Source organism: Budorcas taxicolor, chromosome 10, assembly GCF_023091745.1.
Source record: "Budorcas taxicolor isolate Tak-1 chromosome 10, Takin1.1, whole genome shotgun sequence".
NCBI lineage: Eukaryota > Metazoa > Chordata > Mammalia > Artiodactyla > Bovidae > Budorcas > Budorcas taxicolor.
This window is the reverse complement of record NC_068919.1, coordinates 12,531,723-12,558,167: the sequence shown is the minus strand read 5'-3', so window position 1 is coordinate 12,558,167 and position 26,445 is coordinate 12,531,723. Positions and strand designations below refer to the sequence as shown.

The 26,445-nt window shown below is 41.2% G+C and overlaps 1 protein-coding gene across 2 annotated transcripts in view; it reads left to right on the top strand.

Annotated features, from left to right (window-relative positions):
- DPP8 (dipeptidyl peptidase 8) overlaps positions 1 to 9,305 on the top strand; it is a 49,495-nt gene extending 40,190 nt beyond the window's left edge. The window contains exons 16-21 of one of the 2 annotated variants that reach the window (XM_052646261.1): positions 1,249 to 1,395; positions 2,631 to 2,783; positions 3,995 to 4,137; positions 4,839 to 4,950; positions 5,195 to 5,266; positions 7,298 to 9,305. In XM_052646261.1, coding sequence (XP_052502221.1) covers positions 1,249 to 1,395; positions 2,631 to 2,783; positions 3,995 to 4,137; positions 4,839 to 4,950; positions 5,195 to 5,266; positions 7,298 to 7,420 — 750 coding nt within the window. In that variant the 3' untranslated portion in view covers positions 7,421 to 9,305. The remainder of the gene's footprint in view (positions 1 to 1,248; positions 1,396 to 2,630; positions 2,784 to 3,994; positions 4,138 to 4,838; positions 4,951 to 5,194; positions 5,267 to 7,297) is intronic. The other variant, XM_052646262.1, reaches the window with a different exon arrangement.
- The last annotated feature ends 17,140 nt before the right edge of the window (positions 9,306 to 26,445 follow it).

The following is a 26,445-nucleotide window of genomic DNA, read 5'->3' as shown; positions in this document are numbered from 1 at the left end:
CTTGCTGTCCAAGGGACTTTCAGGAGTCTTCTCCAGCACCACCGTTGAAGGCATCAGTTGTTTGGCATTCTGCCTTCTTTACGGTCCAGCTCTCCCAATCATATGTGACCCCTGGGAAGACCATAGCCTTGACTGTACGGACCTTTGTTGGCAGAGTAATGTCCCTGCTTTTCAACACACTGTCTAGGTTTGTCATCGCTTTCCTGCCAAGAAGAAATCGTCTTCTGATTTCATGGCTGCAGTCACCGTCTGCAGTGATTTTGGAGCCCAAGAAGAGGAAATCTGTCACTACTTCCACCTTTTCCCTTCTATTTGCCATGCAGTAATGGGGCTGGATGCCATTATCTTAGTTTTTTAAATATTTAGTCTTAAGCCAGCTCTTACACTCTCCTCCTTCACCTCATCAAGAGGCTCTTTAGTTCCTCTTTCCTCTTAGTGTCCACCAAAACCTTGAACTTCTGTAGCTTTTTGCCCATTAGTTAAAGCTTTTTCACTGGAGAGTTTACTTCTGATGAAGCACTAAACTGCATTTAATTTCTCGGTCATTTTGAAGTATAGTTTTTAGGATGCTAAAGTTTTTTAAGAATCATCACCTTTTGCACTGATCTGTGTAACAGGAAAAAGTAAGCTGACTGGTCACAGTATTTTATTAAAGTACTGAAGTTTTCCCTCTACTGGTCAGAGACAATCCCAGAATATACAGGTAGGGAGAAAAAAAAATGATCCTGTTCCATCATTTGAAGGGTGCATTTCTTTCTCAAGGTAGAAGTAATCATTCTTGTAACTTTTTTATGGAATAGACTAAATCATTTATCTTGTAGTTAATATCTAGATTATGATTTTGAAGTCTGTAATTGTTCATTAATCCTCTGACTTTGCATGTGAAGTTAAGAAAAGAAAGAACATAAACGTGAAAAGATTTAAGTTAATTTAAAAATATATCAGGGAAGGGGAAAGAGGCAGTTACTAAACAGTGACCTTAAAAAAAAACCCTGAATTATGCAAGATGAATAAGTTCTTGAGATCTGCTGTGCAAAATTGTCCTATGATTAACAATACAGTATTGTACACTTAAATTTTTAAGAGGGTCCATTTTATGTATTCTTGCCACAAGAAAATAATTTCATTTTATAGGCAAAATAATATTAAAAATGTAAGCTTTCTATTTTTAGCAGCATCCTGCCTCTCTCATTTGCTTTTGTGTGTCACCACAGAATCCATTTCACTGAAGTTGTCTTTCTTCCCCAGGTGCAGTTGGTGAATAATCGGTTTAAAGGCGTGAAGTACTTCCGACTGAACACCCTGGCCTCTCTGGGCTATGTGGTTGTGGTGATAGACAACAGGGGGTCCTGCCACCGAGGGCTTAAATTTGAAGGCGCCTTTAAGTATAAAATGGTGTGTGAGCATGCCGACATTTCTCCTTTAAAGACGTTTGCAGTTTTTGGTGCTTTGTTTGATGTGAAATCCCAGAGACAGAAATGGGGAAGGGACTGTGAGTGAGTGTGTGTGTGTACATATGTGAGTGTGCGTGTGTACATATGTGAGTGTGTGTTTGGGGTGGGAGGGAAGGTGCCACCTGATCCTCACTAGGCTATTCCAGTCCACCTATAAGTAGCTTTGTGGAGCTGAGAAAGAACCACTTTTACATAGAAACCCCCTCTCTTTCTATTTTTTATGTCCAGTTTAGCCAGAAGGCATCACATTTAGTTTTCAGCATCCTGTACACTATTAAGAGGAATAATTGAGATTTGTTCTGTCCTCTGTGAAGAGAGAAACCAACTGGTTAGTGCCTTCCTTGTGACAAGCCTCTTTCTCTCTACAGGAAGCTTTAAATGCTACCTTTTAGAGATGCCCCATGTCCTTTCTGCTGCTTTGGGAAATGATGAGAATCCGATGTTCCTTTTGCACAGTAAGGCAGTTACTGTGTTTGCCAGTGTATTGGACATGCTGAGTAAGACATGGGGATTTTCTCCCACAGCCAGTTCTTTGACCTTATGTTGTATTCTCATGTAAGTTTTTGTTTTTATTTTTGTTTTTGGCTCAGTGAAGTGAGATTGTGTGCACTGGCAGGCCTAGTAATACAGATAGGGTGGTGGTGATAGGAATTAGGACTATATAGGACTTTAAAGAAATTGTATGTTCAATTCCTAGAGGTAGATAATGGGCAAAGAGGAGGACAAGACCTCGAGAGTGATTCCTTCCACTTTATTGCATGAAGTTTTAAAGAGAAGTAAAATTAGTCATCCACTTAAGGGGGCTAATTTTTCATCTTTGGGTATAGGAAGGCTTGTTACAAGGAAGATACTGACCTCTTAGCAGACAACAGAACAAATGGAAATGGGAAATACCCATATGACAAAGGACATTTGGGGTTGCAGTAGGAAAGAACTTTGTGACTAAGAGGTAACTAAACTCTAGGACAGGCTAGCAACAGAAGCTACAGGCTCCTATCTCTAAATAGAGTTAAAAAAATTTTTTCCAAGCCACAGAATCTCAATCAATAATAAGTTCTTTTCTAAAAAAAAAAACCACAGGTGTTTTTAGTAAGAACATCTGCCAGCTTTCAAAACACTCTTATAATGAGATTTTTATTTATCAGAATCAGTGAAATGTTCTCCCTTTTTTGACAGGGTCAAATAGAAATTGACGATCAAGTGGAAGGACTCCAGTATCTAGCCTCTCAATATGATTTCATTGACTTAGATCGTGTGGGCATCCATGGCTGGTCCTATGGAGGATACCTGTCCCTAATGGCGTTAATGCAGAGGTCAGATATCTTCAGGGTATGTGATTTCCTATGGTGTTTCTTTTGCAATAAGGGTAGAATTTTCTATAAATTGAGATACAAGAAAAGAACCAAATTTCTGAAGTTGACAGTATTATGAAATGTTAGGGTTTGTGTGTTTAACAGCCATGAGAAATAATAGATTTATCTTGTCAACTTGTGGGATATATATTTATATTTCTTTATCTGTATATGTCTGTATAAAATACTTGTCCGCTTGATCATTTATTAGCTATTAACAGACATATGCCAAATATTATGGGAGATAGTCATGATTAGTAAAACCCACATTCGTATTGGGTTGTTCTTATTTGTTTAATTATTGGGCTACAGCCTCTGAGGGCAGGGATCTGTCTGCCTTATACTGTATCCTCAGCAGCCAAGCACAATGCTTAGCACATAGTAGGTCCTAAGTAAATCTGTACCAAATGAATAAACTATTAAATATATAAGCAGTGATTACAACTTTATAAACAAACTCTTAGAAAAATATGTTAGAAAAAAGATGCTAAAAACTGTTAAGAAAATGGAAATAATGAGTAGCATTTTTCTTTTTTTAATATTTCATTAACATGATTTTATTTTACAGTGGAAATTATTTATTTTTAGGAATAAAAGTGATAAGGTTTTTGTATATTCAGATAATCTTTATTTATAATAACCACGAAATGAAGTCTGAATACTGCCATAATTTTCCCAGGCTTGCAGCTGTCAAGAAAGTAATTACAATAATTAAATATAAAACTGTGTGGGAGCCTTAAAATGAGACAAGTGTTTAGTACGTAAATAAATTTCATTCATTGTTTTACATTTTGTACTGCCAACGGAAGCTAAAAGAACAAAAAAGAAGAAAGTGACTGCCCTTCCTATGTAAAGCTGACGCTTGTCCCGTGTTTTTCCTCATTACACCGAGGCAGTCATATGTTCTAGCTCAGCCTTCTCTTCTCATGGAGACTCATGTTTGTGTTTCATCCAGCCCAGGTTAAGGATTTAGTGTGTGCCACCTCTGTGGAACATGAAGCTATCTGACTCATTAAGTATCAAGTTCTTGACCTTGGCATTCCCCTTTGATTTTCTGAGTAGCCTGAGACTGCAGTTGTGAGGCTAAAGCCTAAAGATAATTTTAGCCTATAAATTTGCAGTTACAGACTCTCAGTGTTAACCATTCTTTTCTGAACCGCACTTGACTGTCACTGTTATCTTCTGTAGGTTGCTATTGCTGGGGCCCCAGTCACTCTGTGGATCTTCTATGATACAGGCTACACGGAACGTTATATGGGTCACCCTGACCAGAATGAACAGGGCTATTACTTAGGATCTGTAGCCATGCAAGCAGAAAAATTCCCCTCTGAGTAAGTTCAAGCTTTAAAATTAAAATTATAAATTTAAAATTGTATTTTTAAGATTGTCTTTAATAATAAGGAAAGCTACAAATATGACAAAAATAAAACTAATATTTTATGGATTACTAGAAAGCATGGCTGTTTTCTTAAAGCTGAATTATAGGCTAGCTCATATAATTTGGGTTTTTTAGCAAGTTATATTTGAAGCAATTGCTTAAGTGCTAAAAGAAGTTATTAAGTATACCACTGCTTCCCTGGAGGAGGGCATGGCAACCCACTCCAGTATTCTTGCTTAGAGAATGTCCATGGTCAGAGGAGCCTGGCAGGCTACAGTCCATGGGTTCTCAAAGAGTTGGACACAGCTGAGCAACTAAGCACAGCACACCACCACTGTTTCAGAGTGGAAAAAATCCCATTTCTGCTTCCATATATTTTACAAATAGCATATATGATTATTCTTTTTCTAGGGATATGCTATAATTATTAATGTATGATAATATCTTAATAGAAAATTGAACACATTTAATTTTTTTCATTAAAAAATGCATCTGGTTGATATATTACTAATTTAATATTGAAACGTTGAATCCTTATTCTAACATTACAGTATAAGAAAGTTATTGTAGTAGGTTATGGTTAGTTTTAACAAGTTAAGTAGTTTTCCCATATTCTCTATTTTACCTCATCCTCTGATATTTCCCTTTCTCCAGACCAAATCGTTTACTACTCTTACATGGGTTCTTGGATGAGAATGTTCATTTTGCACACACCAGTATATTACTGAGTTTTTTAGTGAGGGCTGGAAAGCCATATGATTTACAGGTGAGTTCTTTTAATTTTCTGGTTAAAATAGTCATGATTCATGATTGGTTACTTTGGAATATAATAAACTATGGAGTGAGGTTGAATTTTCAGCTGTGGCTACTCTCTGCTTAAGAGAACTGAAATAATAGGCATAGTTAGCAGTGCCTCTGGTTGGATAAAAGTTAAGGTTCTATTCTATTGAAGTCAGGATGAAAATTGGCCTGTCCGATTACATGACTTGTGTGTCTGTGTCTGCTTTCAGTTTGTAATCGTGGACAAGATGACAGGAGTCCATTCACTACCCTCCTTTGCTTTTCTTCTTCCCCTTGGAAGGGTGAGGAAATGCTGCTTGATTTCATTGTTGTAAAGGATTTTTAGGACCTGAATGTATGGTCTTTTAATTTTCTTCTATTTTATATTGACAGTGGGGCAGAAACCAAAAGTTACCCACCTCCATTGCTCCATTATTAAAAAAAAAAAAGCCTTTAAGAGAAACTGTTCCTTCCCTTCCTTGTTTCTACTCCTTGTGTGGATTATACACTCGTAAGAAATGAAGAATGTGACTTTTCCTTCTTTTATGTTTCAGTTGGCGTTTGTTCAGGTAAACTCTGAGGTATTTAGGTATAGCATCAGTTTTCAGGGGTCTCAGGACCCTTTTATATACCAAACAGTTTTTGTTTGCGTGAGTTATATCTATGAGTATTGCTCTTACATTGACTAAGAAAATCTTAAAATATTTATTTATTTAACAATGATAAACTATTATTACATATTAGCACAGATCACATTTTTTTAATGGGGGAAAACAATTTAAAGTTTACTGAGAAAGTTAGTACCGTTTTACATATTTGTAAATCCCTGTAATATCTGACTTAATAAGAAATAACACCTCAATGCTCGTATCTACTTCTGTTGTGCAGTGTTGTTTTGGCTAAATAAGTGAAGAAGTTTCAGCCTCACAAAATACCTAGCTAAGAAATGGGAGTAATATCTTAGCTTTTTCAGATAATAATGGCTGTTCTTCTTTGTTGCTACACTAAAGCTGGACAAATGGTACTTTCTTACAGGTTAGTTTTAGTGTGGAATCCGAAGCCGTATCTATAAACTTTTCATGCTCTGTTATAGTCTGTTGGGTGGATCTTGTACTTCAGATGCATCTTTTATCCATGCATTGGTCATCTGGAAAACACTGGTTCACCTCTAATTGTTGACTGATTTCATCATACAATATTTTAAAAATCACATGCGTTAATGCTACCACTGATCCCAACAGAAAAGTCTTCCAGGTATTGGGAAACTCATGAAATAGTAGTGGTAGATGCAAGTTTTCCAAAATTCTAATTTTCACTTAAAATCTCGAAATTTGTCACTAACAACAAATACTGTCAATGTTGTCTTTGAAGTAGCCAGCTCACATTATTTTTGAGAGAATGTTTGCCAAATAGCCAAGTCTGAATCACCGTAGATGTCTTTCTTTCAAGTGAGAAAATGGAGTTCCATTTATAAGCTCAGTTTTAGAGACCCTGGCAATCCAGTGGTTAAGACGCCACACTTCAGTGCAGGGGGTATGGGTTCAATCCCCGGCTGGGGATTTAAGAGCTTGTGTGCCTCAAGGCACAGATAAAAGAAAGAAAACTCAGTTGTACAAGTCTTTCCCTTCAGACATCCTGTAGCAGAAGTGCTTTATGCATTCTGCCCATTTTATCACCACAGAATATAAAAAGACCTCTGCTCAAGGGTTGCAATTTAATAAAATTCTAAATTTTACTTCTGCTTAAATGAAGCTGGCATTTTTTCCTATTTACTAAAGCGTAAACTGATTTGATTCATGCTAAGGCACAAGCAGTTTTACCCACCATTGCCTTTCATTATCAGTGCAGGTGCCAACACAGTGAATAAACGCTTATTCTTTAATGTCTTAGTTTTGTCTTAGTTTTGTCCTGAAAGTAGTTTTGGCCCTCTGTATCCCTTGAAAGGGTTTCTGAAGACTCCAGAAGTCTGCAAACCACACTTGGAGAACCATTGATCCTTCTGTAAGCTTAGTGATACATAGGGAATTACAAAAAGAAGAGGGACTTCCCCAGCAGTTCAGTGGTTGAGATGCCACACTTCCAGTGCAGGGGGCATTGGTACCTACCTTGGACAGGAACTAAGAGCCTACACATTGTGGGACATGGCCAAAAAAAAAGGTTTTTAGTAATAATAAAGAAAAAAAGGAGGGGAGCCTTTACATTGGAGGTGTGTATGCAATATCTTGGAGAAGCTCTGCTCCATGTTATTAATCCCGTTGAGAATCTCTGGAAAGCTTTGGAAGGAGATACTAAGTTCTTATTTTTTGTATTTTGATTTTGTTGTTGTTTTTAAGATCTATCCTCAGGAGAGACACAGCATAAGAGTCCCTGAATCTGGAGAACATTATGAACTGCACCTTTTGCACTACCTTCAAGAAAACCTTGGATCACGTATTGCTGCTCTGAAAGTGATATAATTTTGACCTGTGTAGAACTCTGGTATACACTGGCTGTTTAACCAAATGAGGAAGTTTAAATTTAATCAGTAGAGAATTGATCATCACATTTTGGTACTTGCCACATAACATCTACTTCTGAAAGTATATCTGGTGCCATGCAGGTGTTTACAGCTTGTGGATAGTAATCTAATACCTTAACCATACACACACAAAATTAAATGACACAGATTTCTAAGGGACCCAGCAATACCTTGAAAATCACTGAGAAAAATAAGACATTAGCACCATGTATTCATACTACCTTATTTTCATTTTTAATAGCATTATGAAACCTCATGGACTTAGTGTATTTTTACAGTATACTTCTGAGTTTGTTAAAATATGATGATATTAGTGATTGGCTTGGTTCAATTCCAGAATCTCTGACTAGTTACAGATTTGATAGCACTTAAATGTAATTGAATAGCTTCTGCTTCATTGCTTGGGGTGTATCCAGCATGTTATAAAGTAATCACTATTAAACCTAAGATTTAACCAATCATTAATGATTGTTCAAGGTTAAGTTAGTGGCCTCCTAAAGACACTTACTTTGTTTCATTCAAACTCTGACCAGTTTTTAGCCAATTTAAATTGTATCTAGTATAAATGGTTCTCTTTGATATGACCGAGTGGGTTTTTCTTTTCATATAAAGGCAAGTAACTATATATGTAGCATGATTATAATATTGATAATTACAGGCAGGAAAAATTTAATCAGATAATTAGAGCTTAAATATTTGCAGGCAGTTCCTTTCCCTTTGGGAAAAGAAGAAAGTACACATTCACTCATATTCTTCAGAAAATTTAGTGGTGCCATTTTCCATTGGGTATTTCCTCACTGAAATGTTCCAGAGTTTTAGGGCAATGGAAGGGAATTTTGGTGGAGTCAGGGAGACCAGGGTGTGGAGAATGGCAAGGAGAGGAGAAGGCAAGGGTCTGCTTAAGAACTAAGCAGAAGTATAATCTGACCAAAAGTACTCATGAAAAAGTTTAAGAATTGAAATTTAAACTCCTAGAATATTAGTTAAGGAAACCAGAATTAAGACATCACTCTCTTGCCAACAGTTACAGACTAACATTATTCAGGGGAAGAAAAGCTCCTTACAGTTACTTTTACATTTCTAATTCTAATTTTTTGTTATTTTCTTCATAATTTTGGAAGCCTTACAAATTGAAACTTTCTTGAACCTTTATAAATTATTTGAGCATCATTTAAATATTGTGATCTTAAAATACAGAGGTTTCCAGACAACCTCTTTACCATAAACTGATCCCCAGCCAGCCATGACTCTTTCAGTGTTCAAAGCTTATAAGCGATTTCTTGAATGGCCATGACATTTTCCTGATTTAGCCCTAGCACTTGACTATTAAGGGAGCTCATAGTGCTGATTGGTGCTGATTGGGATCTGTCATCTTAGAATCTTAGGGTGCTAGCTGGGTCACATAGGAGCCAATGTCAGAGAAGGCACCCAAGAGTTTGACCCTTTTTATCACAAGCCTCAATGTTTGGAAAGTCGTTATCAGTACTTCTAAACAGTGTTCCAAGAGAAAAAAATTTTATTCTCTGTCACCATTACAGAGTGAATAGAGTCCTAATCCTAGAGAGCACAGCCTCCATTAGTAAAGATAACTGTGCTTGAGATGTGGACTTCATCTTTGAGGGCCACATGGGAGGTGGGAGAGGTCCAGAGATGGCAGGGTGACCTGGTGGTTCTGTCCATGGAAGGGGATTGGGTTTTGCTGTTTTTGTATTTATACTGTATTATAGGTACCACACTTTTCCCTATGACTGTATATGTATTGATTTTCTTGTTTATGATATTTTCCCATGCTGAGATATGTTTATATTCTTTTCAATGTTAAATTAAATTGATTTGGGTAATATTCTTCCCCAAGAAAGTATTTTCCCCCATGACTTAAGTTTGTATCTGATTACTGAAGACGATTTTTGTTTGTGGACCTAGTTGGCCTCCGAGGATATATCCTTAAATAATATGCAAAGTAGAAATGGTATACAGTAGCTTTTAGACAGTTGTTCATTTGAAACCTTTTACCCAATATCGCTGTTTTCAAGATGGCATCTCGTATTTTACCAAACAAACCTTAGAGGAACCTCATGGACTCTCAGATTCACAGGTGTTTTTCTTTTGTTTCTTGCCATCTGCTTTCCTCCCATCACAAGGAATGCATCTGTTTAACTGCCCTGACAGTCAGTTAAAGGCCATTCGCCTGCTATAGAGGGGGAAAACACCTGACTGAATTTGCATGCAGAAAGACAACTTGACTGAATTTGATTTTTAAAATCAATGTGAAAAGCATAGTCAATTCAGGCAATCTGTAGAAACCTCACTAAAACTATTTGTACCCTATGTATGGGCAACAAACTAAAAGGCAAGAGTATAGCAACATTTTTAATGAGAACCAAAAAGCACTAGGTTAAACATCAACGGGGAGTTTTGCAGGTTTGATAATTGAGTGCACTTGAAAAGCCATCAGGTAGGTATGGTTGCTTGTATGTTGAGCAGTGAGACTCAAGATCTGATTCATCTGGGATGCATTTGAAAAGAAATGCACTCTTGAACCTTACTCTTAGAAATTTGGATTTGGTTGATTAAGTGGCGACCAGGAATCTGCATTTCTAACAAGCTTTCCAGGTGACTCTAAAGCAAGTCATTTGTGGGGCTACTTTAAGAAACTCTCTTATAGGACTGAGTTGGGTTAAGAAAATAGTAGGTGATTTTTACACTGGACTGATTTTCAAGAACCTAAAACAATAGTTAAGATTGCTCCTCATACAACAATTATTGGCTGTTTTTTCACTCTGAAAGAAGCAGAAGATATTAACTATTTCCCCTTGGTCTGGAGATTAATTTTGGAATGAAGGTTTTTCCCTCTTGCTATTCCTGGCTTGTTTCCAATGCCTCATACATAAGAGGAAGAAGTCACAATGCATGCATGATTTTTCAAAAGAATGAGGTAATAGATAACTGATGCTTACTTTTACTTGTTTTATTTCTTAAAGAAAAGTGTATCCCACCTCTCTGTAATATAGTCTCTCTTTAGGTGGAATGATTCCTATGAGATCTCTCATTATTATAGAATTACAGAACTTTCAAGCTATTATATCTTTGATATAACCTGATGTTCTCGTTTTTTAGAGGAGGAACCTCCCTATAGAGAGGAGAAAATATACCCATGGCCACACAGCCCCTTAGTGCTTTGTCAGTACTAGACTCCATCCAGATATCCCAACTCATGGTAGTTAAATGATATGTAGAAAAGGCAAATTTTTAAAGAAGTATTTATTAATATATTCCTATGAAACATTTTAAAGATAACATAAAATGGTTAATTTTTCCATTCTGAAGTAAATGCTAAGCATGCTTATTAATGAAGCAGTACTTCTAATTAGTATATGACATTCTGAAGTTAATTAAAATTGTTACACTCAACGTGTCTTCCTCGGTGTAGTGGGAGGTTTGGGGCTTGGGATATAAAGTGCTTGTTTAAGCCTAGGAACCCAAATTAGAGCTATTTAAAGTAAGCAAAGAGACATGGCCATATCTAAACTAAGATATGGAAGCTGAGTGTCCGTTCCCAGCAGACATAGGAAACTTTCCTGACTCACCTTTCCACAGCCCAACCTCACCTGTCCATCTTGCAGCCTAAAATATGAAGGCATGTTAGTGCAAGGTGCTGGCTCCAGCTTTTTCTTACTTTGTCAAAGGACAGTTCTAGGTAATCATTTAAGAAGTCCCTCACAGAGAGAGAAGTAGTGTTTGTATGTTTGTTTTTAAATAACCCAAATACAAATTTATGTTGCATTCAGCACAATTGGAGTTCAGGTCTTTAATTTTAGAACATAAAGTGCCTGCTGTTTTAAGCGTTGACTTGTATAAAAAGAACTGCATGTCTCACTCCAGTAAGTTTATGGGTTTTCTCATTTTCAGCTACATGGCTTTTAATCATGTAAAGTGAAACATTAGTTTTGTTGCATTTTATTACAGGTTCTTTGTTGCAATAAAGATGCTGCTAAAATTAATTGATGTAAATGTCCCTTTTTCCCCCATTCCGCATTTGTACACTCTTGCTTTGACTAGTGGCAACCGTGACTGGTTAAAACATACGAACAAGATCATGTGCTTGCAGTGGAGAATGAAGACTGCAAGGTGATTGATTACATGTGGTTCCTAGTATAGATACTAACCAAAGGTACATCCAGGCTTCCTTGATAGTTCAGTTAGTAAAGAATCTGCCTGCAATGCAGGAGACCCTGGTTTGATTCCTGGGTCAGGAAGATCCCCGGAGAAGGGATAGGCGAACCACTCCAGTATTCTTGGGCTTCCCCTGTGGCTCAGCTGGTAAAGAATCTGCCTGCAATGCAGGAGACCTGGGTTCAATCCCTGGGTTGGGAAGATTCCCTGGAGAAGGGGGAAGCTACCCACTCCAGTATTCTGGCCTGGAGAATTCTATGGACTGAATATTCCGTGGGATTGCAAAGAGTCGGATGCAACTGAGCAACTTTCACTTTAAAAGATGCATCCAGACACAGAGGGAGGTGTGCTTTGTATGGGTAAGTGGTTCCCAGCACCCGGAGCTGGTACTGCAAGGGTGGGCGATGCTTGGAGCCAGTGATGAGCATCTCCTCCCTGAGCAGCTGGCAGTTTCTCTGGAATACCTCTTGGAGTTGACAGTGGCTTCTGCATGCTCCCTAGGAAGTTACAAGGGAGTTCAGTGTAATACTTTGCTCAGAGGTTTCTATGGCAATTCTCTGGTCTTTAAAGGCTGAACTAGAGAAAGGGTGGAGGAAAGAAGCAGATGAACCCCTCTAAAAATAGTAAATTTGTATTTGTCTCATAATTCTTCCAGAACAGACCTTCAGTTTGGATTCTATAGCCCTCTGAAGTTGTATGCAAAATACTCCATGAGTGAGTGGGGGTGCCTTCTGGGGAGCAGGGCTTTGGCATCAGAGTCTCAAAGGGATAATGTTTGTTTGTTTTAATGCTGTGTCCTATATTAGGGTCTTTAAACTTTTATATATAAAAATTTAGAAATAAAAGATTAAACATCCTACTGCCATAGACCTATCCTTTTTACCTCATGACATATTTAAAAAAGGAAAAAAAGACATTTAAATGACTCTGGGATAAACTAAGGTGCACTGGGTTAACCTGTTGAGGTTACTTTTAGCCAGAAATGATCAGCCAGACCCACCCAAACTAAAGAAATTTAGTGCCTCAGCGTACATATAATTTATGGCACTCCAGATGAGAAACTTTTTATAGACTATGATCTCTTTAATTTAGCCAGGATTATTGCTAATCAAAAATTAGCTTTCAAACTGCCCATTATCATCCCACAAAGATGGATGGCAGTGCGGACTTGCCAGTGGCTCTTGGGCTCCAGGGTCCTGTCAGACCAAGAGTATGACCTCAAGGCCTCTGACGGCCCTCTGGCCTGACCTCACCCATGCAGTGGTTATGAGAAATATGGATTGATCCCTTCGTGCTTTGGAGGGGAGCAGAGTTAAAACAACTGCAGTGTAAGGATCTCATAACCATAATTTTATTTGGGGCTTGGAGCAGTTTGGGGAATTAACAGGATTTAAATAATCAGCCTAGTTCTGTCCAACGATCTGGTGCCCTGGCCATGCCCCCTGGATGGGTGTGAGCTCTGACTGAAATGGATTACGTGGGATCAGGTCTGACACAGGGAATGAGATTTTTGAGTTTGTGTGCTCCTTACTGAAAGATACACCTTCTAAATTGGCTCCCTACTGAGCTCTTGAAATAGAAGTTTGGGAACAGGACAATGGTCCTTAGCTAGTGTCAGGAGTCCACTCCGTGCCACTGCCCCCACCTGCACATCTTCACTGGCAAAGCGCTCTGCGGAAGGGCATGGTTAAGCGTTCTCAGACTTCCCTGGTGGCTCAGATGGTAAAGAATCTGCCTACAATGCAGTTCGATCCCTGGGTCGGAAAGATCCCCCGGAAAAGGAAGTGGCAACCCACTCCAGTATTCTTGCCTGGAGAATCCCAGGGACAGAGGAGCCTGGCAGGCTACAGTCCACAGGGTCACAAAGAGTCGGACACAACCGAGCAACTAAAACAAAATAAGTGGCATCTGAAGTTTCTACACCCAAGGTAATCTGTGAGGTGGGATCTGATGTTTGACTGGTCCCCTCATATGGAGTCATGTGTTGATTAAAAAAAAAAAAGCATTAAGTATGCTTTAGGAATGCCCATCACTCAGAGGGCAACTAGCCATATTCCAGGCTCTGAGCTGCTTGCTTTTGTAAAACCATATAGACTATTAGCTATTTGAAGTGAGTGTGTAATTGTTCAGAACATGTGGATTTCATGTATTTGAGTACCTGTCCAGTTACTGTCAGTTTTTCTTCTGCTGCCAACCTGTGACTCATGAACAACTAGGATCTCTTGTTCTTTCATTCCAGGGGCTGTTCCAGGACTCCAATCAGTAACTTGATTATTACAAGGTGCTGCATATGTTGGTAACCATATTGCAATACAACTCAAGGAAAGGATTCAGATTTTTATTTTTAAAATATTTTTGTTTCCTCTTTTGAATTTTATATCCATGTATCAGCTCAGACATGCCTAACCTATAGATGGGGATATTTATTATGAAATGGGCTTTTTTTTTTTGAAGAGAATATTTTGCTTGAAAGGCAAAGGACTGAAAGATTTGTAGGTTGTTGATTTTGTTACTTCATACTGGAGCTTTCAAGTTTTCATTAAAGTTTTGTTTTCTACTTAAAAAAAACTTTTCCAAGTGACTTTCTTCAGAGAAGGAGAAATATCGTATGACACCACTTATATGTGGAATCTAAAAAGAAATGATACAAAGAACCTACTTACAAGACAGAGACCCACAGACTTTGAAAATGATCTTATGGTTGCCAGGGGAAATAGTTACGGAGTTTGGGATTGACATGTACCCACGGCTATTTTTAAAATGGATATTGTTAATTGGTTATGCCCCAATACAAAATAAAAGGTTAAAGAGAATCCCAAGTGACTTCAAAGAAGCAGTTGCCAACTTCACTGACCAAACATAGTAGCAATCATGTGCCAGGCCTGTGAACAGGAAACAAAGATGGAGAGGACACGGCCCTTGCCCTCAGCAGGTCCTCGGGACCAACTTCACCTCCCACCTCACTAGTGCACTCGGCAGAGCACTGCCACCTTCTTAACGGCATGATAAATCCTCACCGTCTCACTCCTGTCCCTAGTCAAATCCACTCGACACTCAAAGCCTTGTGTCACCTCACATTCCCTCACATGGTCTCTTCTCTCACCCACCAGCATCTGGAAAGTTTCCCCTTTTCTTCTTTTAATTAGCAGAACACATGCTTTGAGGCCAGACCCAGGCTCCTCTTGGTACCCTACAGAGCTTATGTGAGAGTCTCCCTGCCAACATAGCTGATATTGCACCAGGGTACCAGCGTCAGCTTTGGAGCCTGGCTTCAACCCTTGCCTCTGCTACTTGCTCTCTTTATGGGCTTGTGCATGTTTACATAACACTCTGATCCTTGGTTTCCTCAAGTGAGAAGTAGGAATAGTAGCAGAACCCTCCTCAGTGGGTTATTGTGAGGATTGAATTCGCTTAATATACTAGAAGGCACTTGGTGCCTGGCATGCAATAAAAGTGCTCAATAAGAATTATCTTAGATTTAGCACTTAATTTTATACCATACTGTTTGCCTCTGATTTTGTTTCTGCACTTAAGATTGCAGACTGTTAGACTAGGCACTGTATTATACTTGGTTAACTCTCCCCATCATAACCTACTATAGTCAGGTAGGAATCAGTTATTAGATACTGGAATATCAAAAAATTTTTAATGAAAAAATTATTTTGACCTCCCCTATATGGGATCATCTAATTGATAGGTGATAGGTTCCTGAATACCCATCCACCAATCTATTTGTAAGACTGCAAAAGAAAATTCTCCCCAGATTTAAGCTTTTAAGACTCCTCTGAAATGTCACTGGAATTTCTATTCTTTGTCCCGCACTGAGGCTTTAGGTCTGGAGGAGTGGTACTTCTGAGCCGTGCTTGCAGTCACAATTGCCAGGGGAGCTTACAAAAAGGCGGATGTCTGAGTCTTTCCTGGGGTCAGTTACATCAACATGGTGCTGCGTGGGGGGGGAGGTCAGCCATATTTTAATAATTTTTGATAAGCTCCCTCAGTGATACTAATGTACAGCCAGAGTGATGTAGAACCTTTGAGACAGAGCAATGGAAGCCCGCATTCATGGAATGTCAGAGCCAGAACAGACTCTTAGAAATCATCTGGGACTTCCCTGGTGGTCCAGTGGTTAAGAATCCGCTTGCCACTGCAGGGACACGGGTTTGATCCCTGGTCTGGGGAGATGCCACATGAGATGGAGCCACTAATCCTGTGTTTGCCACAACTACTGAGCCTGCGTGCCTTAGAGCCTGTGCTCCACAACGGGGGACGCCATCACAGTGAAAAGACTGCCTGCTGCAACTAGAGAAAGCCCAGGCACAGCAGTGAAGACCCGGCACAGCCAAAAATTTAAATAAGTAAATAAAATCAGTGACCCCTCCAATCATTCTAGAGATGAGGAACCTGAATCCCAGAGAGGACCACAGAGCCACATGGCTGTCAAGTGGCAGAGCCAGTGCCAAAAGTCAGGCCAACTCCCGGAGGCACAGGCATGTAGAACGACAGAGGCACAGAGCCAGTTGGTAACTGAATAGAGACCCTTGAATGCGGTCCCAGGACTCCTTCTAAATTTCCTAAAATCTCAGATGTTATCATTTTTATGATCTTCATATCAGAAACATAAAACTAAATAATACGTCTTAGAATCAAGGAAATATGGAATTTGCCTGAAATCTGAGCTCCTCTGGGGACTGAGCTCATGCTGAGCTCAGAAAGCCTGAACTGGGTGGGTCTTGGATATGAATCTCCCTGAACTTGCCCAGAGAAAGAGGGGGGAGCATGAGAAAGACCAGCGTATCTGAAATCTGATAGACTTGTGTTTGAGTCCAGCAGTTGTGCTCTTGAGCAAGCCCTTGGCTTCTGTAACCTTGGACTCTACAGTGGGGTTCTAATACCTTCTTCACGGAGTTGCGGTGAGGTCAACGTGTTGGAAGTGATTTATGAAGTTCAAGTTGGCACTCCTGCCGTTGATCTGACCTCATCTCCTCCAAGGAGTGAAGGGCTGCCAAGGGGAGCAGTCTGCTTTCCAAGACCTGAGCTGTCAGACCCAAGCCCTGGGGAGAAGTTAGATGCTGGGTGGGGAGGGGAACATAAGTCAGCCCCAGAGATCTTGGGAGAAGACCAGGTTCCAGGTCGAGTAAGGAAGGTGGGGACAGAAGCCTCCCATGGGGGTGACCAGGCTCTGCCTTGACCTCAGATACTTCTCATTGGCCTGACTGAAGGCTGATCTTCCAGAATTACACTTCAACTTGGATGAAGGTATCATTAACTGTAAGACCCTTGTTAGCATAACATGTTTTACCTGTGAGCAGTTGACACATTTCCCTCTGAATACCAGCTGCGTGCTAAGTTGCTTCAGTCATGTCTGGCTCTGCGACTGTACGGACTATAGCCCGCCAGGCTCCACTGTCCATGGAGGTTCTTCAGGCAACAATACTGGAGTGGGTTGCCACATCCTTCTCCAGAGGATCTTCCTGACTCGGATCAAACCCATATCTCTTACGTCTCCTGCATTGGCACCTTGGTTCTTTACCGCTGGGCCACCATGGAAACCCTGAATATCAACCGCTAGCAATGGCACCCCACTCCAGTGCTCTTGCCTGGAAAACCCCATGGACGGAGGAGCCTGGTAGGCTGCAGTCCATGGGGTCGCTAAGACTTCGGCACTACTGAGCAACTTCGCTTTCACTTTGCACATTCATGCATTGGAGAAGGAAATGGCAACCCACTCCAGTATTCTTGCCTGGAGAATCCCAGGGACGGGGGAGCCTAGTGGGCTGCCGTCTATGGGGTCGCACAGAATCAGACACGACAAGCAACTTAGCAGCAGCAACACCTATATGGTGCGTGCCCCACCGCTTACACTATATTTCCTCATGACAGCATCATGTTCAATTTGATCTTCATAGTAAGCTTAGTTATGCAGTATTAATACCCTCCACCCACCATGTTGCTTTTTTTTTTCTTCCTCCAAAGAAAGAAATGAGAGCTCAGGGAGGTTGGGTGCCTTGTCCAAGGTCACAGTGCAGAAGCAGAATGCTATTCCTGGCTTCACTCATCCTTGAGCAAGCAACATGAGTTGAGCAGCTGCCATGGCCTGGCTCATGCTGAAAGATTCAGGGATCTGGGAATGCTCAGAGGAGTCAGTCTACTCTCAAGGGTTCTCAATCCAGAAGTGGACATAGATGTATAAGCAAAAGAGGGTCAGTACAAAGAGAGATGTTGAGTGCTGAGTCTTGTGTGAGCCCCCCCACCCCCAGGAGGCAGGGAAGAATGGCAGTTAGAACAATGGGCTTTGACCTAGAGAGTCTGTCTTCCTGTCTCCCACCGAATCACTTCCTACTGTGTGCCCATGGGCAAGTTACTTAACCTCTCTCTGCTTCAGCCACCTCTTCTATAACATAGAATTATTAATGGCACTACTTCATGGAGTTGCTGTGAGCTTCATTATGAAAAAAATGCATGCAGAATTCCTAGTATCTGACACACAGCACTCAACAAATATGAGTGACTGTTTTCTCCGGGCAGTGGAAAAGAGGATGGTCAGGGCTTCCCAGTGGTTAAGAATCCATCTTGCCATACAGGGGACACTGGTTCAATCTCTGGTCTGGGAAGATCTCACATGCCTTGGAACAAATTAGCCTGTGCACCCTAGAGCCCAGGAGCTGCAAGAGAAGCCGCGACAACGAGAAGTCCACGCTCCACAATGAAGAGGAGCCCCGGCTCACCACAACTAGAGAAAGCCCGCGCACAGCAATTAAGGCCCAGAGCAGCCAAAAAGAAATACATAAATAAAAAATTTTTTTAAAAAGAAAAGAGGATGGTCAAGTAGGGCTGCACAGAGGAGGTGGCGTTTGGATTAGGTGTCAAGGAATGAGTTTCTCCAGGTGAGAGTAAGTCATTCTAGGCAAAGAATCCTTTCCTCACAGGCATGAAGTGGGAGCCGGCACTCTGGAAGGCTGGAAGCTGAGTGTGGCCCCGGGGAGGCTATGATAGGGAAGGGGAGTGCTGGGATGGGCTGTAAGGGCCTTGAACAGTGAGAGCCCTCCTCGGGGTTGTGCATCTGGCCCCCGCCCCTCTCCTGCTGGCTGCCCCTCAACAGCTTTAGTTTGTCTGAGAGACCAGAAGAGAAGGTGGGTCATGAGCAGATGTATTTTAACTTTACTGACTGACTTTTGCCCTTGCTGGGTCTTTGTTAGACTGTGCAGAGAGTGTGGGCTACCCATGCGGAGAGTGAGGGCTACCCTTGTTTGCTGTGCATGGCTTCTCACTGCACTGACTTCTCTCATCGCACAGCACGAGCTCTAGGCTGCGCAAGCTTTGGTAATTATGGCCCGTGGGCTCAGTAGCTGCCGCTTCTGGGCTCTAGAGAACAGGCTCGACAGTTGTGGCGCACGGGCTTAGCTGCCCTGAGGCATGTTGGATCTTCGCAGGTCAGGGAGGGAACCTGTGTCTCCTGCATTGCAGGCGGACTCTGCATTGGCAGGCAAACTCTTTACCACTGAGCCACCGGGTAAGCCCCTAAGACATAAATACTTTAATGGGGAAAGTGAAGAGGAAAAAGGCTATTAGGTAGGACAGGACCTGGTGAGGACTTGGGCCCCCAGGGGCTGAAGGAGGCCACAGTATCCCGCATGGAGGGTGCAGCTTCCAAAGATGGGTGGACAGTGTGACCAGCATCACCTACCTTCAGTTCCGCAGAAGGCAGGGCTTGCATCCTGCCACAGTCAGTATATCCAGCTACAGGCGGAGCTTCCAGAGACCTCGGAAGAGAGCTGGTCTCAGCCCACCGTGTTGGGTGTACAGAGGTCCCACTCAAGGGGACAGAAAGAGCCACTCCAAACCCAGGCCTGCAGGGGAAAGGTGGCCTTAGGCACAAGCGGGTGTCCAAGAGCAGTGATTCCAGCAGGAATCAGCTGCTGGGCTCAGCAAGGTGGTGTAGAAAGCTGTGGGGGAAGGATGGCTCAGGGCAGGAGGGCCACCATGTGAACAATACTTGTATCATCTCTTTTTTTAAGTTTTAACTCTATCAGAGTTACATACCCACATAGCTTAAGGAGTCAAGATCTAAAATCTCTAAATAACATGTTTGTAATGTTACTTTGTGATTCTTTTTTCCAGTTTTACTTCATTATCTAGTGGTGTCCCACTATGAAAGATTAGAATTTAGCTGTTTTCCCTCCCATTTCCACCAAACACACACACCGCTTACCCCCTCCTCATCTTTTCAATAGAGCAGTTCTACTGCAGTTTTACTTAGATCAATATTCAGTGTTTACATCATTATAACTATGTAAAGGTACTCAGAGATGAGTCACGTATTGTAATAAACTGAATCATTTTCATTTATGCAGAACTTTGTTTTATCTATATAATTATCTTTTTTTTTTAAGTGTATGTATCGGCTTCCCTGGTGGCTCAGAGGTAAAGAATCTGCCTGTTGGTGCAGGAGACACGGATTCGATCCCTGGTCTGGGAAGATCCTACATGGCATGGAGCAACTAAGCCTGTGAGCCACAACTACTGAGCCTGTGCTCTGGAGCCAAGGGGCGCAACTACTGAAGCCCACTCAGTTTACAGCCTGTGCCCTGCAAGAGAAGCCACTGCAATGAGAAGCCTGTTCACAGCAACCAGAGAGTAGCCTCTGTGCAGCATAACTAAAGAGAAGTCTCTGCAGCAACGAAGACCTAGCACTGCCAAAAATAAGTAAATAACATGATTTTTTTAAATGGTGATTTTTAAAAAAGTGTATGTATTTATTACAAATTCAATCCCAAACTGGTCACCCTTTCCACTGATATTTTTTGTTTTCATTGCTAACATTTCCAATGTTTTTCTTTTTTTTTTTTAATGTAGCAGAGTTTTATTAAAGTATAACAAGGGACAGAGAAAGCTTCTGACATAGACATAAGGGGGCAGAGGCAGTGCCCTGACTCACTGGCCTTATCAAGGCCTTCGATACTTTTACCAGGCCCACTCCCACAATATACATCTTTTTTTTTTTTTTAATTTACAATACTGTATTGGTTTTGCCATACATTGACATGAATCAACCACGGGTGTACTTGCGTTCCCAAACATGAACCCCCCCACCCACCTCCCTCCCCATAACGTCTCTCTGGGTCATCACCGTGCACCAGCCCCAAGCATGCTGTATCCTGCGTCGGACATAGACTGGCGATTCGATTCTTACATGATAGTATACATGTTACAATGCCATTCTCCCAAATCATCCCACCCTCTCCCTCTCCCTCTGAGTCCAAAAGTCCGTTATACACATCTGTGTCTTTTTTGCTGTCTCGCATACAGGGTCGTCATTGCCATCTTTCTAAATTCCACATATATGTGTTAGTATACTGTATTGGTGTTTTTCTTTCTGGCTTACTTCACTCTGTATAATCGGCTCCAGTTTCATCCATCTCATTAGAACTGATTCAAATGTATTCTTTTTAACAGCTGAGTAATACTCCATTGTGTATATGTACCACAGATTTCTTATCCATTCATCTGCTGATTTTTTTAAATGGTAATTTTTTAAAAAGTGTATGTATTTATTACAAATTCAATCCCAAACTGGTCACCCTTTCCACTGATATTTTTTGTTTTAATTGCTAACATTTCCAATGTTTTTCTTTTCAAAGTACACTTTCACTGCCAATATCCAGCATTTCAGATATTTAATGAGTTTAATAGGTTTGGATTGGTGACATCTGGAAAGTAACCTTGAAGGAGCTGAGACTCAAGTCGAGTTTTACAGGATTATATATATTTTTCCATTATGGTAAACTATACATGACAAAATTCACCATTTCAGACATTTTAAGTGTACAGTTCAGTGGCATTCTGTACATTCACACTGTTGTTCAACCATCACCACTATTTATCTTCAGAACTTTCTCATCTTCCTTAACTGATATATTTTTTTCTTAGTTACATTTACTATTTCTGTTTACAAAAATAATATGTGTTCAATGTAGACAGTTTGGCAAAAAAATAAATAAATAAATAAATAAACAGAAAAGCACAAAGGAAAAATGAAAATATCCCGTAATTTCACAAATCTGTTAGCATCTGTTGATAAGAAAGAAATGAAAAGATATCTTAGCGTGAGAAGACCCACCCATCTCCCTGGCTCAGAGGATATGAGCAGAGGCGTCCTGTGGGAGATGGTTTCAAATGTGAAGAGTGAAGATATTCTAAACATATCTATCTTTAGTATCTTCCTCAAAAGGGGATGAATGAAAGAAGCAGAGAATGGTTCTAGTAGTGAACCCAACCCAGTAAAGACTCTAGCATGTGTTCTGGTTATCTGGTAATACATATCAAACCATCCCAAAATTAATGGTGCAAAACACCGACAACAACCACGTGTTACCATTACTATTTCTCACAGCGCTGGGGGTTAACTGGTCTCAGGATCTCCTATGTGGTGCGGTCCGTCAGACAGGAGCTCGGGGTGGACATGGGAAGGTTTCCTCCCACCCTTGGCTCCTGGACTGGAACAACTGGGGCTCCTCCAGCATCTCTATCTCCATAAAGTCTCCCCACATGGACTCTCCAGCAGGGCAACTTCAGGGTGGCCAGACTTCCTACCTGATGGCTCAGGGATCCAAAGGCACGGGTCGTCTGGAGAAAGCCAGGTGGGAGCTGCATTTTCTTGACACAGCTCAGAAGCCATGTAGTACCACCTTCACCACATACAGTTCAGTTCAGTTCAGTCGCTCAGTCGTGTCCGACTCTTTGCGACCCCATGAATCGCAGCACACCAGGCCTCCCTGTCCATGACCAACACTCGGAGTTCACTCAGACTCGCGTCCATCGAGTCAGTGATGCCATCCAGCCATCTCATCCTTGGTCGTCCCCTTCTTCTCCTGCCCCCAATCCCTCACAGCATCAGAGTCTTTTCCAATGAGTCAACTCTTCGCATGAGGTGGCCAAAGTACTGGAGTTTCAGCTTTAGCATCATTCCTTCCAAAGATATCCCAGGGCTGATCTCCTTCAGAATGGACTGGTTGGATCTCCTTGCAGTCCAAGGGACTCTCAAGAGTCTTCTCCAACACCACAGTTCAAAAGCATCAATTCTTCGGCGCTCAGCCTCCTTCACAGTCCAACTCTCACATCCATACATGACTACTGGAAAAACCATAGCCTTGACTAGACGGACCTTAGTTGGCAAAGTAATGTCTCTGCTTTAGAATATACTATCTAGGTTGCTCATAACTTTTCTTCCAAGGAGTAAGCGTCTTTTAATTTCATGGCTGCAGTCACCATCTGCAGTGATTTTGGAGCCCAAAAAAATAAAGTCTGACACTGTTACCACATACAGTGCTTTAAAAATGAGTCACTAAGGTCCACTATATTCAAAGGCAGAGGAAGGAGATTACCTGATGGGAGGGATGTCAAAGAACTGGTATAACTCTCCATACCTATGGGTTCCATATCTACAGATTCAAAAAACCACAGACGAACATTAAAAAAAAAAAAGTTCCAGAAAGATCCAAAAAACAAAACTTGAATTTTTCACCCATTGCCAACTATTCACATAGCATTTACATTGCATTTAAAACTATTTATATAGCATTTATATTGTACTAGACATTACAAGTAATCTAGAAATGATTTAAAGTGTATGGGATGTTATATGTAGATTATATGCAAATCCTTCCCCACTTTATATAAGAGACTTGAGCATCCACCGACTTTGGTATCCATGGAGTGTTCTGGAACTAAGCCCCCACAGATACTGAGAGACAAGGGATGACTGTATTTTAAAAATCACTACAGTCATCGATTCTGGTATTTGTTCTAGAATGATGTGAATGCCACAGAACCCCATTGCTGGTCCTACAGAGCAAGTGTTCCATACATGATTAATTTAGGATCACAGAACCTACTGAGATCTTAGAGATTACTCAGGCAAATGCTTGCCAATGCTTTTTGATGCTCAAATCCCTTTCACAGTAATACGCTCTCTTGACAGCTTCCTTAGTGATTTAAAACTCTCGTCATTTTTGCATAGTAAATGACAAAAGACTAACTTTTTTGAAGCATTCGCTTAAGAAGCATTCACTGGGCTCTTACTATATGCTGCACACTGTGTTGGATCCCAGGAAAATAACAAGATATATATGGTTCCTGCCATAATGAACTTACTGTATGGCGGTAGAGCCAGACAACTTAATGAAGTATATTATAATAAAGTGTGTTGGATGCACTGATAGAAGTACCAGCTCACAGAATAATTTCTCTGGTTCTGATCTCTCTGCTCAGATCAAAACGGTGTTCCCAAGACTTTAATATTTTTCACTTGGATGCCAGGCCATGAAAGCTTCTCACACTCAAGATGTTAAAAAACAAATTATCTCCTCTATACAGACCTTCCCTCTGTTCTCTTTATTTAATGACATTCCACCCAACTGGCCAAATCAATAGAAACTATGGTCTTCTAGCCTTTTCCCAGTCTCTAGTCCCCTACATTGACCTGTCCCCACAATGTTACCTCTGTCACAGACTGTCTCAAGAAAGTTATTTTAAGAAAAACACAATTGTAGCAGTATATTGTTAAGACAATTTTAAAGTACTTAAGTACACTGATGATTAAAAAAACACTCTTCCCTATCAAAGAAGTGATGGGCGCTAGTTTTAAATTAATTGCAAAAACGTATGATCTGTCAACAAACTAGATGATATATAAAATTTGGGGACCAAATGTACATTGAAATTTAATCATATGTTATAGGATCAAAGATAAATATTACCTTTATTTGGTGATTGCATTTTGTGCTAAAGTGAAAAAAACAAATTTTGAGTTTTATTTCTGAAATGTGAAAGAAAAGATTTTAGGATCTATTGGGAAGTACCTCTCCACAAATAACACAGATAAAATCCATGTGCCATTTCTCGTGCCCTCATGCAATAGTGCATTTCCTCCCCGACCATGGCTGTTCCTCCCCTACCAAGGCTGTAGCCTCCTTAAACTGTCAAGACCTAGGTCAAACATTCACAACAATTAACAATTCTGTGAAGGCTTTTTCCTCAACTACTCCCCAGCCTCCCACCACACACGGTTAGTCCCTCCTTCTCATATTCCCATTCTCCCGGCCACCCCATGCCATTTAGGACACAGCTATCTCCGTGGGGAGTGACTTGTATCTTATCCTGGCCCCCTGGCATCTACATGGTGTCCGATACTGGTTCGCTGCTTAGAATTCAGCAGTGAACCCAGCCCGTGAAAATCCTTGTCCTCACAAAGCCCACATTCTGGTTGGGAGGACATATTATAAATGAAATCAGTAAAACAGAGGATGTTAGAGGGGCTTCCGAAATGGGTCAGGGATAAAGTATCTGCCTGCAATACAGGAGATGCAGGGCATGGAGATAAGATCCCTGGAGGAGGGCATGGCAACCCACTCCAGTATTCTTGTCTGGAGAATCCCATGAACAGAGGAGCCTGGTGGGCTACAGTCCATAGGATCACAAAGAGTCGGACACAACTGAAGCAACTTAGCACGTACAGGGCATGTTAGAAAAATGGGGGACACAGGCAGAGTGGGGGGCTTGTGAGGATATGAGATGTGGGGGACAGAGCTCCAGACCTGCACCAGCTGAGTAAAGGTCTAGAGGCTGGGGGTGGGGGTGGGGGTGGGGACTGGCTGCAATCAAGTTACAGCAAGGAGGCCGGTGTGACTGGAGAGGCAGTGAGCTAGGGGGATGGCAGGAGGAGAGGTCAGAGAGGTAGGTCGGCCTTCCAGATCAGATAGGCTTTCCTGTCATATATATGAAGGACTCCAGCTTTGCTCTGAGCTAGGAGGCACTGGTGGGTTTTGAGCAGAGAAGCGACATGATCTCATCCCCATTATAATAAGATCACTCTGGATGCTATACTGAGAAAAGACTGAAGGGGGACAAGGACAGAAACAAGTGAGAGGGCTATTGTGACAATTTAGTGAGAGATGATGGTGCTTGGCTGAAGGTAGTAGCAGGAAACTGAAGTGTGAAAGATGGGATAGCAAGGAGTCAAGGATGGCTCCAAGCCTTTTGACCTGAGCATCAGGAACGATGAAGCCGCTAGGAACTGAGATGGGGAGACTGGGGGAGAAGCAGATTTAATAGGGAAGGTCAGAGCTCAGTTTCAAGCATGTTAAATTTGTTGCTGTTGTTGTTTTAATCCTTGCAGTTTATGGGGATCTTAGTCCCCCTCACCAGGGATTGGATCTGTGCTCCTGGCAGTGAAAGCCACTAGACCACTAACCACTAGACCACCAGGGAATTCCCTGGACATGTTACAGGTGAGATGCGCATTGGCCAATGGAAATGTTGAGCAGGTAGCTGGACACACAAGTCTGAAGTTCAAGGGAGATGGTGCAGGCTGAGATATAAATGTAGGCATCTTCAGCATAAAGATTTAATTCACAGCTTTGATGACCAAATGAGATCACTAAGAGAAACAAGTAGGAGGGATGGGCTAAGTCAAATGCTACTGATGTGCTTGGCAATGAATGAATAAATGCTAAATTCCACTGGACCTGCAAAGTGCTGGTCATTATTAAGGGTTAATTAGCAGCAGATGGGTATGGTACACACTGGGTACAGAGACAAAATAGCTCTAAGTCATGGAGACAGAGGAGATGAAGAACCATGGTATCTTGGTCTTAGGAATGACCTTAAATAGGTCATTCTGTCTGTACTTCACTCCCTACCCTAGCCTGACCGCTGAATCCCTGTCTTTAGAGAAAGAAGTGTTCAGGATACCAAGACAACCAGTCTAGCTAGGACACAGAAAGCACAGTTGAA